At 42.1% G+C, this 16,234-nt stretch overlaps 1 protein-coding gene and 1 long non-coding RNA gene across 11 annotated transcripts in view; one reads left to right on the forward strand and one right to left on the reverse strand.

Annotated features, from left to right (window-relative positions):
* Positions 1–13,866, forward strand: part of EXOC2 (exocyst complex component 2) — a 224,900-nt gene extending 211,034 nt beyond the window's left edge. For all 8 annotated transcript variants that reach the window (XM_072813903.1, XM_072813910.1, XM_072813908.1 and 5 more), the window contains 3 exons: positions 9,142–9,203; positions 11,470–11,529; positions 13,103–13,866. In XM_072813903.1, the coding sequence (XP_072670004.1) occupies positions 9,142–9,203; positions 11,470–11,529; positions 13,103–13,196 (216 nt within the window). In that variant the 3' untranslated portion in view covers positions 13,197–13,866. The remainder of the gene's footprint in view (positions 1–9,141; positions 9,204–11,469; positions 11,530–13,102) is intronic.
* LOC140626250 (uncharacterized) lies at positions 1,763–13,286 on the reverse strand. 3 transcript variants are annotated; one of them, XR_012025441.1, is made up of 3 exons: positions 12,962–13,286; positions 12,098–12,287; positions 1,763–9,193 (listed from the first exon to the last, which is right to left on the reverse strand). It is a non-coding gene; the product is annotated as an uncharacterized lncRNA (long non-coding RNA). The 3 variants fall into 3 exon arrangements; XR_012025440.1 differs by having other exon boundaries at positions 12,098–12,388; XR_012025442.1 differs by having other exon boundaries at positions 12,098–12,423.
* Positions 13,867–16,234: the final 2,368 nt, after the last annotated feature.

Raw genomic sequence — 16,234 nt, forward strand, 5'->3', positions numbered from 1 at the left:
GAGGGCGAGGAAGAGCTCCGCACGCCCAGGAGGATGGCCTCCGAGGGACGGGGCGGCCCTGTCTGATGGGAGGACTTCAGGGGACTCTGGCCCCCAACCCACCCTCACCCACCGGGGGTCACTGTGTGAGGCCGCGCTCTTTTGAGCAGATGACAGGTTAACCGGAAATGACCACTCACCTAAGGGCTAATGCACCGTCTTCAAACCTTCCTGAGACACAGTGTAGAGAGAAGTGGAACCACAGTTTGGTGCTTTCTTTTTTTTTTTAAGTTTTTATTTATTTATTCATGAGAGACAGAGAGAGAGAGAGAGAGAGGGAGAGAGGGAAAAGCAGGTTCCATGCAGGGAGCCCGACGTGGGACTCGATCCCGGGTCTCCAGGATCACGTCCTGGGCCGAAGGTGGGCTAAACCATGAGCCCCCTGGGCTGCCCCAGTTTGGTGCTTTTCAGTGATCCGAGGACCCTTGATCTGTACGTGAAGTCTCACTTTTTCTTTCTTCTTTTTTCTTTTTAAGTCTCACTTTTTCAAGCTTGCAAAAAGGTTTAAGCTTTGGGTTACCGTTTTTTGTTGTTCTTGAAAGTTTTACGCAGATGAAGCTCACCTGCCACACAGTGTTGTCTACAAGGCAAGAAGTATGCACAGTTCAGTGAATTTTCTTTCACTGTGTCGACAGAGTTGTGCAGCCATCTACACAGCCAGCTCCAGGACACTGGACCCTAGAGGAACCCTCCCAGCCGCCCTTCCCGGCCACAGACGAGCAGCATCCTACTTTCTGTCTCTGTGGTTTCCTTTCCTTTCATCCTCTTCCCTCTCCTTCCCTCCCATCTCTTCTTTTTTCTGTTTTTCTTCTTTTCTTTTTTAAAGATTTTATTTGACAGAGAGAGAGAGCATGAGCAGGGGAGGGGCAGAGGGAGTGGGACAAGCAGACCATCCCCCCTCCATCCCAGGACCCGAGCAGAAGTCAGATGCTTCACCCACTGAGCCACCCGGGCACCTTCCATGATTTTCCAACCCTATGATTTGCCTGTTCTGGAAATTTCACATAAACGGAACCATATGAATATGGCTTTTTGTGACCGGCTGCTCTTGCCAGTTAGCGTAGCGTTTGCAGGGCTCATACGTGCTGCAGTGTGTTCCAGTACGTCACTTCATGTGGTGATTAGACAGTATTTCATCCTGTGAATATACCCCATTTTCTCTGTCTGCTCCTCGTCGGATGGCCATTCACGTGGTTTCTACTTTTTACCTAATAAGAGCATTCCCATACGAGTTTCTATATGTTTTAATTTCTCTTGGGTATAATCTTAGGAGGGGAATTGCTAGCTCAGATGGTTACCCTCTGCCAGACTGTCTGTAAACCGACCTGTTCCATTTTACTTTCCTACCAGCAGTTTCTCCACATCCCCCCAGTGCCTGGTGCCGTCCATCCTACTGATTCCCGCCACCGCACTGCGTGTCAAGCGTCCCCTCATTCTCTGGGTTGCTTGTTACTTTCTTGATGCTCTAGGTTGTGGCACAGAAGTTTTTAATTTCGATAGAGTCTAATTTATTAAGTTTTTATCTTGTTGCTTTTACTTTTTTTTTTTTTTTTAGTTTTAATTCTAATTCCAGTGCAGTAACACGCGGTGTGATGTTAGTTTCGTGAGTCCAACGTAGGGAACCAACACTTCCACACGTCACCTGTTGCTCACCTTGACGAGTGCACTCCTTAATCCCCATCACCTATTTAGCCTCCCCTCACCTCCTCCCTTCTGATAACCAGCACTGTTCTCTATTCTTAGGGGTCTATCTCTTGGTTTCTCTCCTTTTTTTTTTTTTTTCCCCTTTGCTCCTTTGTTTTGTTTCCTAAATCCCACATATGAGTGAAACTATATGGTATTTGTCTCTCTCTGGCTTACTTCGCCCTGCATGGTACTCCAGCTCTATCCAGGTCATTGCAAACGGCAAGATTCCATTCATTTTTATGTCTGAATAACATCCCATTGCATGTATATCTACGTGCATACAGACCACATCTGTATCCATTCATCAGTTGATGGGCCCTTGGGCTACTTCTGTAATTTGGCTATTTTAAATAATGCAGTAAACTTAGGGGTGCACCTATCCCTTTATTAGTGTTTTTGTTTTCTTTGGGGTAAATCCCCAGTAGTGCAGTTGCTGGATCATAGGGTAGCTGCATATTGTTGTCCAGAGTGGCTGCACCAGCTGGCATCCCCTCCAACAGCGCAGGAGGGTTCCTTTTTCTACATATTCTCACCATCTGCTGTTTCTTATGATGTTCACTTCAGCCTTTCTGACGGGCTGACAGGTATGAAGTGATACCTCATGAGTGATGAGCATCTTTTCATGTGCCTAAGACATATCTATGTCTTCTTTGGAAAAATGTCTGTTCATGGCTTCTTCCCATTTTTTTAATTAGATTATTTGGTATTTGGGTGTTGAGTTGTATGAGTTCTTTATATATATTGTATACCGACCCTTTATCAAATACGTCATTGCAAATATCTTCTCTCTTCCTGTAGGTCACATTTTAGTTGGGTTGATTGTTTCCTTCGCTGTGCAGAAGCTTTTTATTTCGGTGTACTCCCAATAGTTTATTTTGCTCTTGTTCCCTTACCTCAGGAGACCCGTGTAGGAAAAGGGTACTATGGCCAATGTCAAAGAAGCTACTGTGTTCTCTTGTAGGATTTTTATGGTTTCAGGTCTCACATCTAGGGCTTTAATCCATTTTGAATTTGTTTTGCTATATGGTGTGAGGAAGTGATTCAGTTCATTGCTTTACATGTTGCTGTCCGGTTTTCCCAACACCATTTGTGGAAGAGACTGCCTTTTTTTGTATTGAATATTCTTTCCTGCTTTGTTGAAAATTAATCGACCACATAGTTGTGGGTTTATGTCTGGGTTTTCTGTTCTGTTCTAGGGATCTATATGTCTGTCGTCAGGCCAGCACCGCACTGTTTTGATCACTACAGCTTTGTCATATAACTTGAAGTCCAGAATTGTGATGCCTCCAGCTTTGCTTTTTCTTTTCAAGATTGCTTTGGCTATTGAGATCTTTTGTGATTCCATACAAATGTTAGGATTGTTTGTTCTAATTCTGTGAAAAATGCTATTGGTATTTTGATAGGAATTGCATTAAATGTGTAGATTTCTTTGGATAGTATAAACATTTTAACAATATTTGTTCTTCCAATCCATGAGCATGGAATGTCTTTCCACTTCTTTGTGTCATTTTCAATTTCTTGTATCACCGTTTTATAGTTTTCAGAGTATAAAGGTCTTTCGCCTCTTTGGTTAGGTTTATTCCTAGATAACTTATTATTTTGGGTGCAGTTGTAAATTATATTGATTCCCTAATTCTCTTTCTGCTGCTTCACTATTGGTATATAGAAATGCAACAGATTTCTGTACCTTGATTTTGTATCCTGCCACTTTACTGATTTTGTGTATCAGTTCTAGCAGTTTTGTGGTGAAGTCTTTCAGGTTTTCTATATATAGTGTCATATCGCCTGTAAATAGTGAAAGTTTTACTTCTTCCTTCCTTACTTAGTTGACTTTTATTTCTTTTTGTTGTCTGATTGCTGTGTCTAGGCCTTCCAGTAATATGTTAAATGAAAGTGGCAAAAAAAAAAAAGACATCCTTGTCTTGTTCCGGACCTTAGGGGAAAAGTTCTCAGTTTTTCCCCCTTGAGGATGATGTTAATTGTGGGTTTTTCATGTATGGCCTTTATTATGTTGAGGTGTGTTCCTTGTTAATTGATTTGTAAATATTGAACTACCCTGGCAATCCAGAAATAAATCCCACTTGATCATCATGAGTGATTTTTTTAACGTATCATTAGATTCTGTTTGCTAGTATTTTGTTGAGGATTTTTGCATCAGAGATATTGACTTGTAGTTCTCTTTAATCATTTCTTTATCTGGTATTTGTTTAGTGGATAATGCTGGCCTCATTAAATGAATTTGGAAGTTTTCCTTTTTTATTTTTTGGAGTAGTTTGAGAAAAATATGTATCAACTCATCTTTTAATGCTTGGTAGAATTCACCTGTGAAGCCATCTGGTACTGGACTTTTTGCTTTTTGGGAGTTTCAGTTTTGGTAGTTTATATGTTTCTAGGAATGTATCCATTTCTTCCAGGTTGTCCAGTTTGTTGGCATACAGTGTTTTCATAATATTCTCTTATAGTTGTATTTCTGTGCTGTTGGGTATTTCTTCTCTCTTATTTGTGATTTTATTTATTTGAGTCTTTCTCTTTTTTTGCTGATAAGTGTTTTATTGATTTTTTTTTTTTCAAAGAATCAGCTCCTGGTATCATTGATCTGTTCTATTACTTTTTTAGTTTCTATATTATTCATTTCTTTTCTAATCTTTATTATTTCCTTCCTTCTGCTGGTTTTAGATTTTGTTTTCTTTTTCTAGCTCCTTTAAGTATATTTAGGGTTGGGGTTTTGTGTTTTTGTTTTTGTTTTTTTAGGTTTTTCTTGCTTCTTGAGGTAGGCCTGTATTGCTCTATATACTTCCTTCCTGGAACTACTTTTGTTGCATCCCAAAGATTTTGTCTCCTTGTGTTTTCATTTTCATTTGTTTATGTGTACTTTTTTAGTTTTTTGATTTCCCAGTTGACCCATTCATTGTTTAGTAGCATGTTGTTTAACTTCATATATTTGTGTTACTTCCACATTTTTTCTCGAGGTTGACTTCTTGTTTCATAGCCTTGTGGTCAGAAAAGATGCATCATATGACTTCAGTGTTTTTGAATTTGTTGAGGCTTGTTTTGTGGGCTAATATATGATTTATTCTGGAGAGTGTTCCGTATGCACTTGAGAAGAATGTCTATTCTGCTGTTTTAGGATAGAATGTTCTGAATATATATCTGTTAAATCCACCTGTTCCAGTGTGCCATTCAAAGCCTTTATTACCTTGTTGATTTTCTGTTTATTGATGTAAGTGGGTGTTAAAGTCCCCTACTATTACTGTGTATTATCAATTAGTTCTTTAGGCTTGTTATTTACTGCTTTTATGTATTTGGGTGCTCCCAAGTTGGGTGCATAAATTTGTAGAATTATTATATCTTGTTGGATTGTCTCCTCTATTATTATATAGTGTCCTTCTTTGTCTCCTGTTACAGCCTTTGTCTTAAAGTCTGTTCATCTCAAATAAATATTGCTACACCAGCCTTTTTTTTTTTTTTTTTTTTTTTGACATCCATACACATGATAAGTGTTTCTCTATCCCCTCACTTTGAATTTGTGGTTGTCTTTAGGTCTAAAATAAGTCTCTTTTAGGCAGCATATAGATGGGTCTTGCTTTTTATCCATTGTCACCCTCTGTCTTTTGATTGAATCATTTAGTCCATTTACATTCAAAGTAATTATTGATATGTATTTATTGACATTTTATTACTTGTTTTGTGGTTGTTTCTGAAGATTTTGTCTAATCCTTTCTTGTCTTTCATGACTTGATTTTCTTTAGTGATATAATTGGATTTCTATGTTTTTATTCTTTGCATTTTTATTAGTGGTTTTTGAGTCGTGGTTACCATTAGGTTTTTGTATATAACATCTTGCGCAAACTTGATGCCTTTTTTTATATGAGTTCATTGACTTATTTTTTTTACAGAATTATTCCTTTTTATTGCTTTTATGTTCCTACCTTCATACTGTCACTTTCTGTCTCTCCTTTCCACTCAGAGTCTCCTTAATTATTTCTTGCATGACTGGCGTAGTGGTCGTGAACTCTTCTTGTTCTTCTTTGTCTGGGAAGCTTTTTATCTCTCCTTTTATTCTGAATGATAGTCTTGCTGGGTTGAGTATTATTGCCTGCAAATTTTTGTCATTTCTCATGCTGAATATATCATGCCACTGCTTTCTAGCCTGCTACATTTCTGCTGAAAAATTCCCTGCTAGCTTTATGGGGTTTCCTTCATGTGTTACTGTCTTCTTCTGTCTTGATACTTTTAAATTTTTTTCTTTATCACTATATTTTGCCAATTTAATTACAACATACATTGGTGGGGGTCTGCTTTTGTTGATTTTGTTGGGGGTTCTCTGTGCCTCCTGGACCCAGATACCTTTTTCCTTCCCCAGATTCGGGAAGTTTTCAGCTACTATTTCCTCAAATAAATTCTCCCTTTCTCTTCTTCTTGGTTTCATATAATACGAATGTTATTACATTTGATGAACTCACTGAGTTCCTGAAGTCTATTCTCATTTTACATAATTCCTTTTCTCTTTTTGTTCAGCTTGATTACGCTCCATTACTCTGACTTCTAGATCATTAATTCACTCCTCTGCTTCTTCCAGCCTGCTGTTGATTCCATCAAGCATGTTTCTAATCTTGTCTATTGCAAGATTTGTTTTCTTCATATGCGCTAGTCTGTCTCTTGCCCTTCTCTGCAACTGCAACCCCCTCCCCACTACAGCAGCCACAATCTATCTTCAAAACCACATCTGATTGGTTCTTTTTAATTTTTGTGTTAAGGATCTCACTGATACCTTCCACTCTCTTTTCAAGTCCAGTGAGTATCCTTAATGATCACTGCTTTAAATACTCAATCAGGCATGTTACTTATGTCTGTCTTGCTTAGATCTCTGGCCATGGCCTTGTCTTATTCTTTGCTTTGTGACAAATTTCTCTGTCTTCTAATTTTTTCTAAGTCTCTGTGCCTGTTTCTCTGTGTTAGGAAAGCCAACTCTGTCTCCTGTTCTTGAGGGTAATGGCCTTATGTAGAAGAGGACCTATAGTACCCTGCTGTGTAGTGTCTTCTGTTCTCCAGGGCCTGGCACGTCCGGGAGTGTCTCCAGTGGACGCTGCACATGCTCTGCTATTTTGTCCTGGCTGCTTTATCCTTCAGGCCAGTTGTTTTTGCTGGTTATGGGCAATAAGTGGTCCCTGGCCTGAACATGGCACATTTTAACTTTGGTGTCCTCTGGTCTGCTTATGAAATGAGGCCTGTTACCACTGCTGCCACAACTAAGGCTGTGCAAAACTCCCAGGTGGAGAGACATGGTGTTGGCAGGGGTTTGGGTTAGTGTTCTGGGGGAGGAGACCCACTGCACTGGGACTGAGGCTAGCACCACTGGGAAGGGTGGTTCCACAGGAATGTGGGGGGGCAGGGCTTGGTGTAAGCAAGTTAGGTAATGAGGTAGTGCTATGCTGGTTCCCACAGGTGGTTTATGCTGAAGGGCAGGGGAGGGAAATGGCACCTGCCAGTTCCTTTGTTCCCGGGGAGGGGGGTGAGGGGGGGGTGTCTTTTGAACATTCCAAGTGAGCAAATAGTCCCCTACTGTGTGTGCCCCAGGTGCTCTTCAGATCCCTGTTTCCAGGCTATATCCAGGTTGTTTGCCAGCCTTCTCTCCAAGAGCAGCATAATGTCCTGCAGAGTCTATCTCAGCCAAGTCCACTGACCTGTGAAACTCTAAGCTTTCCACCCTACTAGATGTGAAAACTTACAAAATTCAACCTCTCTTGCTTTCCAAGCCAGTTGCCATGGGGATGTTTTCCTCATATGTGCTAGTCTGTCTCTCACCCTTGTCTGCAACTATGACTTCCTCCCTGCTGCAACGGGCCATGATCTGTCTCCAAAACCACATCTCTGCACTTCCTACATTTTTTGTTATGGCCTCTTCTCTACCTTTAGTTGTAGTTTGTTCTGCCGGTCGCCAGGTCTATTCTGGGGCATTTAGGATGATTTGATAGTTACCTAGTTGTAATCATGGGATGAGATAAGCCTAGGGTCCTCCTACGCTGCTGCCATCATCCGATTCCTGCTGACCTTTAACACTCCAGGCTTTGCTTTAAGACTTGCGAGTTGCAAGAGCTCACGAAACTTGGGCCCTCTCACTTTCCAAGCCAGTTGCTCTGGGGATTTATTTTCCTGGTGCACTTCCCTGTGAGCTAGTCTGTTTCTCTTCCTTCTCTGTGATCGTGGTGGCCACAATCTGTCTCCCAGACTGTATCTCCATACTTTCTACCTTCTTCGATGCAGCCACTTCTCTGCCTTTATTTTTGGAGTTTTTTCTGCCAGTCTTCAGGTCAATTTCTGGAGTATTTAGGATGGTTTGATAGTTATCTAGTTGTATTCGTGGAATGAGGTGAGCCCAGGGTCCTCCTACTTTGCAGCCATCTTCCTCTCCTTCTTTGTCACTTGTACTTTTGATATAATGTCTAAGAAGGCTTGCCTACCCCAACATCACAAAGATTTACTGCTGTTTTATTCTATGTGTTTCATAGTTTTATCCCTCACCTTTGTTTATCATCTACTTTGAGTTAATTTTTGTGTTAAGGGAAGGATCCAAGTTGAGTCTTTTGCATTTGGAAACCCAGTTGTCCCAGCACCATTTGCTGAAGAAATTGCTCTTGCCCCATTGAATGGTCTCAGCACCCTTGTCAGAATCCATTGATCATAAATGTAAGGTTTATTTTGGGACAGTCAGTCCTGTTCTATGATGTGTATTTCTGTCCATATATCAATGCCACACTATATTAATGATTATAGATTTATCATGAGCTTTGATGTTAGAAAGTGTTTCTCAATTTGTGTTATTCTTTTTCAAGTTGTTTTTGGATCAACTTGTCAATTTTTATTAAAAAAAAAAAAAAAAAAAAAACAATCATCAAACAAACAAAAGCCGGTGGTGATTAAATCTGCAGAGCTTTGTTTTAGATTTGAGATTAAAGTCAGTGTACCCAAAAGGGCATAGGTATAAGAAAGTAAGCCAGTCTGTTTCCTTAAATAATCCAGGGACAATGTTTCAAATTTTGCTTCCTCTCACAATCATACTAAAGGAAACATTACTGGTTAGGTAGTGAATACAGATTTCTGGAAAATCCCTGTATAGGTTGAACCTTTTTATAACAAATCTGACTCCCTGCCTTCACAGAGTCATACTTGACTTTGAGTTAATTTTGAGTTAGTTAATTTTAAACTAGTAAAAAACTAGTTTGTCATAGCTGATTTCTTTGGAGTGTTGTAGAAAGTCTGTTCATAGTTAGTAGGTGGCAGGTGGCGGGGAACCACGTGCTGGCAGTCTTCTGTCAACCGTCTCTGCAGTAAGCAGGCTGAGACTATCTGCTCATCGCTTGTTTCAGTTTAATAATTGATGCAGTTCCCCTCACTTTTTCCTTTTCTCATCCTTAGGCACGGCTTGAAATCTGTGCTTTGAGAGATACTGTGGCTGTTCACCTGACACCTGAAAGCAAGTGAGATGCTAAATGTTTTTGTTCTGAATGCTTCATTAAAAATAAAGATTATCTTATTAGTATATAAAATCCTTTGTAAAGATAACTGGTCAGAGTGAGTGCTCATGATTGTGATGTGATAAAGTTTACATTGCATTAATTTTTTTCGCTAAAAAGCATAATAAGCCAAAGACTCCTAATACTGGTTCTCTGTAGCATAATATAAAGGAAAAAAAGGTTTAATATGATTTTATGTTTTTCATTCAGTAAGATAAATCTTAATCTCATAAGTGATATAGCAGAGCATTATATATTTCTGTTAAAAAGGAAAAAATAAGAATTGAGTCTTAATCTATTCATAGCAGACTCTGAGGGACCGTTTAAGCATTGTAAATATCAGCATAAGAGGAAGCCTTGTGGTTTCTCTACAAAATTTTGTAGTGGAAATTTGATGATAACTTTTAGCTGTTTTGAATGAAAGTCAGGATTTCCTATCGAAATATCAGTAGGTGAACTGAAACATTACTGACTACTTGCCTATACAAAATTGTTTACTCCACTGGCAGTCGTGCCTAGGAAATACTGGGCTATATTGTTAATATGCCTGAGAATCCAAGTAGTATAGAAATAAAATGTCTAAGGACACTTGGTGTGATACAGTTACTCATCTCCAGCTTTTGAGGACATGCCTTACACCATCACTTGTACAGTCATTATCACAACTAAAAAGACTTTCAACAGTTTTTCCTAACAAATGAAGTTAGCTTCTTATTCCTGTTCCTGATGGCTGACCAGAGCCATTCTGGATGGTTCCCATGTTAGTTATGGAGCCACACCTTTTCCCAGTCATCATTTTTCTACATAAAGTACTAAATAATAGATAATAGAGGGCACTCCACTGAGTCCATATTTGATGTGGGTACATGCTTCATGTAGGCACCTAGGTATTCCTTTTAATTTAACCTTTAAGAGCATGAGTTCCTCATCTACACAAGAAAGATAATAAGTAGTTTCTAGGCAGAATTTTGGGGTAATTAAATGAAAAAATGTGCCAAGTTACCCCCTAGCCTGTTGGTGTACTGCAAATAATCAGTGGTATTGTCTTCATCATCATCATCATTACTGTCATAATGTAAAAATAAAGAATAATAGCATTACATTACTTTTTGTTGATTGAGAAGAGATTTAAGATGACGTGATAACAGCAGAGACTCCTCTCTGCATCAGGAAAGAGGAAAGTCGACTTCATAGTGGGAAGGGAGCTGAGTTTGCCCACAAGCTGTAGCCTGTTCCTTGCCCTAACCAGGAACAACTGAAGTTTCCAGGACCAGTTTTTATAACCCTCTTGGAACTTCGTAGTCTCTCTGTTTGCTGCTGTGATATTTGCCCCTCGTTTGAGAAACCTCGCCCAAGACAATGTTTGCTAGGGCACTGGTGAGGGTCCAGTTTTACAATACAGGATCAAAGACCACCTTAAAGTCAAGAATAATCACATTTATTTCTTTACCTTTAGTCAATGTTATAAAAGAAGAAGAGATGAGAAGTTAAAAATTATTCCTTAGTGACCAGTATAAGTCATTACCAAAGGATTTCCCCTCAAGTGCTTTTTTTTTTTTTTGATTCGGTAGCTTTTCTGGTAGTTTCTACTTTAAAAAGTTAAGCATACCAAATCGGTGGGTTTTTTAATTCACACCTTTTTAGGTTTTCATGAAAAGAAAGGATGTTGAATTAAAACCAACCAGTCAATCCCCACTTACCATACAGATTTTAAATATGATAATAACTAAATGCTGTGGACTGTTTAATTAATGTAAATCAGGCCCTCTACATGTTAATACTATAAATGCCCCCATTTGGTAATCTCTCACAGGATCATCTCTATTTCTAGTTCGTTTCCTCCCTTTCTTACCAGTTGCTTTACTAGTTCAGTTTTGTTCTGAAAAGACTTTAAAAATTGAACATTTCCATATTATGAAGCTCTCATCTACCGTGAGTAGCACCCTGCTGTCAAAATCCGTCTCTTTTAGCTTTTCAAGCCGTGTTTCATTTCCTTGTTGAGTTTTCTGACCCTGCTCCTGCAGGGCCTCCGCCTGGGAACCATACCTTGTACCCTCACTTTTACTTTTACTTTTTCTATTGTTTTTCACTTTTACTTTTTCTACATGCTTCACTGGCTTATACAGGTTCCTTTACATTTAAGATGTACTTAAGAGTTCTCAGTGATGCTCTTGATCCCCCTTAGAAATATGAAATGTTCCAACTTGAATGTTGCCTGTCTGTGTTCCAGGTCGAGTTTTAAACAGGCTTTAGAAGCCCTGCCTCAGCTTTCAAGCGGAGCAGATAAAAAGTAAGTTCTATGTGCCGATTTCAAGGGCAGCTCAGATGTGTGAGCAAGGTTCTGTTACCTCGAAGGACTGTTTGAATAGGTAACGGTTTGGGCGTCAGGATGTACCCGACGGCCCCTGGCAGCATGCGTTACGTTGGCTGCACCCGGCCTGTGTCCCAAGTGCAGAAAAGGTAAAACCTTTCCCCTGCGTTTATGGCACTTGAGACATTAGTTCTGTTCTTGTTTTAAGTGACTAATACAGAAAACATTTTAAGAAAGTTTATTCTGACTCAGTAAACTATATCATTGCCCTAGATTTTTAAAAAGATATTAGAGAAATGTAAGAAGGGCAGCATAGTAAAATGCAGAGCTTGATGATTTTTTTTCCTTGGAGTAGCTCAGCAAGGTGGTTTGTTTTGTTTTTGTTTTTGTTTTTTTTTGTTTTTGTTTTTGCTTTATATATTGCAAAGTAGTAAAAAAGTGAATTTGTACACGTGACATAATGAAATTATATACATTCCATTAACATTATGTTAATGGTTTTGCCCAGAGTTTAAACTTTGCTACTCACAAAAGAGGAGATTCTGACCTGAGACAAAATGTAGGCCAGGCAAATCTCAGAAATGCTCTACCCCCGTCAGCTGGGGTAGCGGAAGCGCTGTAGGTCTTTGCTCCTCCACTCCCCGTAGCTGAAGTCCATCCGCCTTTGCATTTGGCTGCTCAGTCCGCAGACATGAAAACCGTGGTGCAGGCTCTGTGATTTCGCGCAGGAGACTGTTCTGGAACCCAGGGGGTGGAGAGAACACGTGTTCTAGTTCTGAGCTTTGTTAACCCCACGAAATCATCTTCTCACCATTAAGCCCACTTCTTGGTGCTTCATCTGAAACAAATGATCTCTTAAGATCCTTTCTGGCCCTAAAATCAGACATCAAACCAGTTAAAGAAACTGAGTCATCAAGTACTAGGATAATTTGCCCACCGAGTTACAGCGGACCCTGATTCTCCTGGCGCCTAATTCACCACCTCCGTTTAGCACTCTCCAATATTTGTTAAAAACGAGAATGCAAAACAGGAGGAAAAGACAAATAGGCCAGGGGTCAGGATGAGGAGAAAGGTGGCCGCAAAGAGGCAACACAAAAGGATTTGGATTTGAAGGGTTGTTAGGTTGCTACTGTGTATTTATCAGTATCCGTAGACCTGTATGCCCAAAGGAGTACATTCAGTATGTATGAATTTTTACTTATTCTTATGGTCTTATTTTTGTATTTAAATTCAATTAGCCAGCGTAGAGTAGTGAATCAAAAAAGAAGTATAGCCCCAAACATTAATGGGCTTTAGGAAGAAATCTAATTATTAATCTAGGGGAAGGAGACAGGAGGGAGATTTCTATATATAAATACAAATATGTATATAAATATATATTCCTTTTGATTGGCTTCTTTGATTAACTTACTTCTGTTATTGAGTTAATCCGTAAGTAAATAGCTTCTCAGCGAGCAGAAGCGAGAGCCGGCACTCGTCCCTCCTGTGTGCTTTCTCGTGTTGCTAGGCGACCTCAGTGTGCAGGTTGTAAAGTAGCTTCTCGTCCCTGCAGGTTGCTGGAAGAGCTGCTGAACAAGTTCAAGAGCAGCATGCACCTGCAGCTCGCCTGCTTCCAAGCTGCTGCTTCCACTGTGATGAAAACATAATCACCTCCAAGATAAGGGCATTCCGGAGATTGGCATCTCATTGGTCGTTTTAGTACCCTCGGGGTATTGGCATTCAGAGCAGTGGGTTTGCAGTCTGTCTCTTTTTTTCCAAATTGCTACCTTAAAGAGGGGTCTGTATACGTTTTATTTCAACCAAAATGGCCTTGTTTGAAATGCCCAAGCATTACTTTGTCATTTTTATTACATTCAGCCCTGTCTGTCTTGAAAATACCTTTAAATATACATATTCTTAGTTAGATGTTGCACAATGAGTGCTGCAGGAGGAGCTGCTGTTCCAGGGGGTGCCGTGAGGTGGCATGTGACTAAGATGTGACCGAGGCATTCTTCAGTGTCTCGTGTGCCAGACCTGTAGGGTCGGCAGCTTCCAAGACACGTGGAGAAATTGTAAGAAGACGCTTGGAAAGTTAGATACATAGACGTCCTTGGAGCCTGAACACTCCTGAACCGTACATCTGTCCTTAAAAACTTTATTTCATACCTATGCCTCTAAGTCTCCTAACTCAAATGGATTTCTAGAACATCTGCGGTTTGCCTAGGAAAATGTTACCTCTGGGGTAGATCATCTGTGGTCCCGATGTCCACGAGTTAACCTTGTGTTTTGCTGCCTAACTTCTGTTTCTCACTGAGCTAATAAACACCAAGCACCTTTCGGTGTGGCTTTCCTGTGTCTTACTCACCCTTAATTCAATGTGTCTTCGTGTCCATGCGTCGCCTGCCCCTGCGGACCCGCTGGTTCCTGCGGTGGGGCTTGGCTACCCCGCACACGCTGATGGGGACGGCTGCAGGCCTCGCTGCTCCCAAAGGGAAGCCAGCGCCTGGTGACCCCTCCTGCCCACTGCTCGCTCCCCCCTCCCGCGGTGTCCCCCCTCCACCATCCTCCCCCTTGGGCGGACCGTTCTCAGTGGCTGCGGGCACGCCGCCCGGGCAGCCTGTGTTTTCTGAGGATTCCAGGATACTCCCCTGTCACCAGGCGGTAGAGGCGTCTGGTGAACCTCCTGCTGTTTGCCCTACATTTGCTGCTGACTTCGTTTACCAGAACAGGTTCAGGGCACCGTGACCTCGTTCAAGGTCAGCTTCCCCCAGCTAACTTGATCACACCGTCTGCCCAGAACACTGAGTAATTTTCTTACCCGGAGGCTGTGTGTCAGGGTTCTCAGGTACTTCTGTGGATGTCACAGAATCCCCTTTTTTAAATCAGTATCTTTACGAGCACAAGTAGCCGTGGAGCGCAGTGTGGCCAGATACAGTGTCAGCCATTTAAAATTAAAAAGCCATTAAAAGTCCGTTCACTCGGTGTATGAGTGACACCACGGCACCTGGAAGTGAAAGTCTAATTTTTCAGATGTGCTTGATACACTTACCGAGGAATACGCAGGCTGTGGTCCCTCCTAAGCGTGTTAACTGTCACATCCAACAGGATCATGAGCCGAGCGCAAATCCTCCGTTCTGAGTGTTTGTTATTTTAAATATCCAGTACAGGGCGTCCACCCAGTAAAGGGGGTGTCCTTAACACAAGATGCAGTTTAGTTGTTCTTCCCCTAAGCGTCTGTATTTCAGCCTTTCATGGCCTGTATGACTTTTTATGTCTAGTTTTCATGCGCAAAATAAACACTTAAATTCTAGCTTGCCTTGTGTTTGACCATAAAGCAGGTATCAGCTGTCCTGCTGGTCCTGCGCCCGCTGGGGGCTCGCCGAGCGCTAGACAGTGCTCCAGAGCATCCATTGGCCTCCCAGTAGCCTCGTGACAGCCCTGTGAGCTACAAGGTGCTGGGCCCATTGCACAGATGGGAAAGAAATGAGGGCTTCCGAGAGGGGCTGGCGACTTGTAAGACCGAAAAGGGCAGGATGTGTCCATCAGAGCTGTCTGGCTTCATCACCCCTTAGGTTAGCCTCGGCTAGTTCCTCCTCCTGGCCAACCGGGCCTTCTGCTGCCCCCCCACCCCCCCACCAGCGACACGGCTCAGGGAAGCTCTAGGTGCCGGAGGATGACAAAACTTAAGCAAAATAGAGACAAGAAAGGGCTCTTGTGGCTCAGAGAATGGAGGGGAGACACGTAAAAACCCCGTACCCAAATGAGGTGGTTCAAGGACTCCTATGCCAACAAGTCAAGGGGGACTTCTTGGAAGAAAGGGGGATTTCAAGACCTTCTTGAGGTAGAGAAGAAGAATTCAGTGGTTAAGAGGAGAAAGCTGAATACACTGTAAGTTAAAGCTGTGGGAGATACAATAGGACTTGGAGCAGATTTTCCAAAAAACAGCCAAGGAAGAGAATGAAGATCTTCGAAGGCCCTTGCACGCCTTGCGGGAGCATCGGGGCTTAGCGCGGCCACGTTCCCGCCATCGGCCTGGCCTGGCTTCCGTCCGTCGGCAGAGTCCGCCTCCCCTCCGGGGCTACACACGGATTCCGAATAGCCCGGTTCTCCAAAGACTTTCTGGGCCAGCTGCCGTGGGAGTGGGGTGCCCCGGAGTGGGTCCGGCCGAGCGCGCCGAGCCCCGCAGCCGTGGGCAGGCGATCGGGGCGCAGCCCGCCGGGGGGACCGACGAGATGGCGCTTCAGGCCCGGGCTTGGGCCGCACGACGATGGCCCTCCCTGCTGGTCACGTGCTGTGTGTGCGACGTCCTTCTGCTGGTGGAGCAGGAGCGTTACGGGGTGTGCCCCGGAAGTCATCACAGCTTCCAACACGCTTTTAGATCCAAACTAGGCGTCCAGAAGGAGGTTGGCGGTATTGGAGTGACCACGCGCTCCAGGTAATGCTGCTTGACCGCGGCCTGACACTAGGCTACATTTCTGTCATTAAAACCCCTTTGAGCGGTACTGTCGTCGGGGCTTATGCATACGGATATATAGGGTGCTCCGAGGATGTGAGGTTCACGGAGTACTTGATCCGTGTATCTCCAGGGAATAACAGTTTCAATGATTTTAGCTTTGCATCAAACGCATATTTTTGTACATCAGTCATGCTTTTGGTGGGTTGGGGTCATCTTCTTTTCTGTTCACCCACATTTTATTTATTAATT

This window comes from Canis lupus, chromosome 37 (genome assembly GCF_048164855.1).
Source record: "Canis lupus baileyi chromosome 37, mCanLup2.hap1, whole genome shotgun sequence".
NCBI lineage: Eukaryota > Metazoa > Chordata > Mammalia > Carnivora > Canidae > Canis > Canis lupus.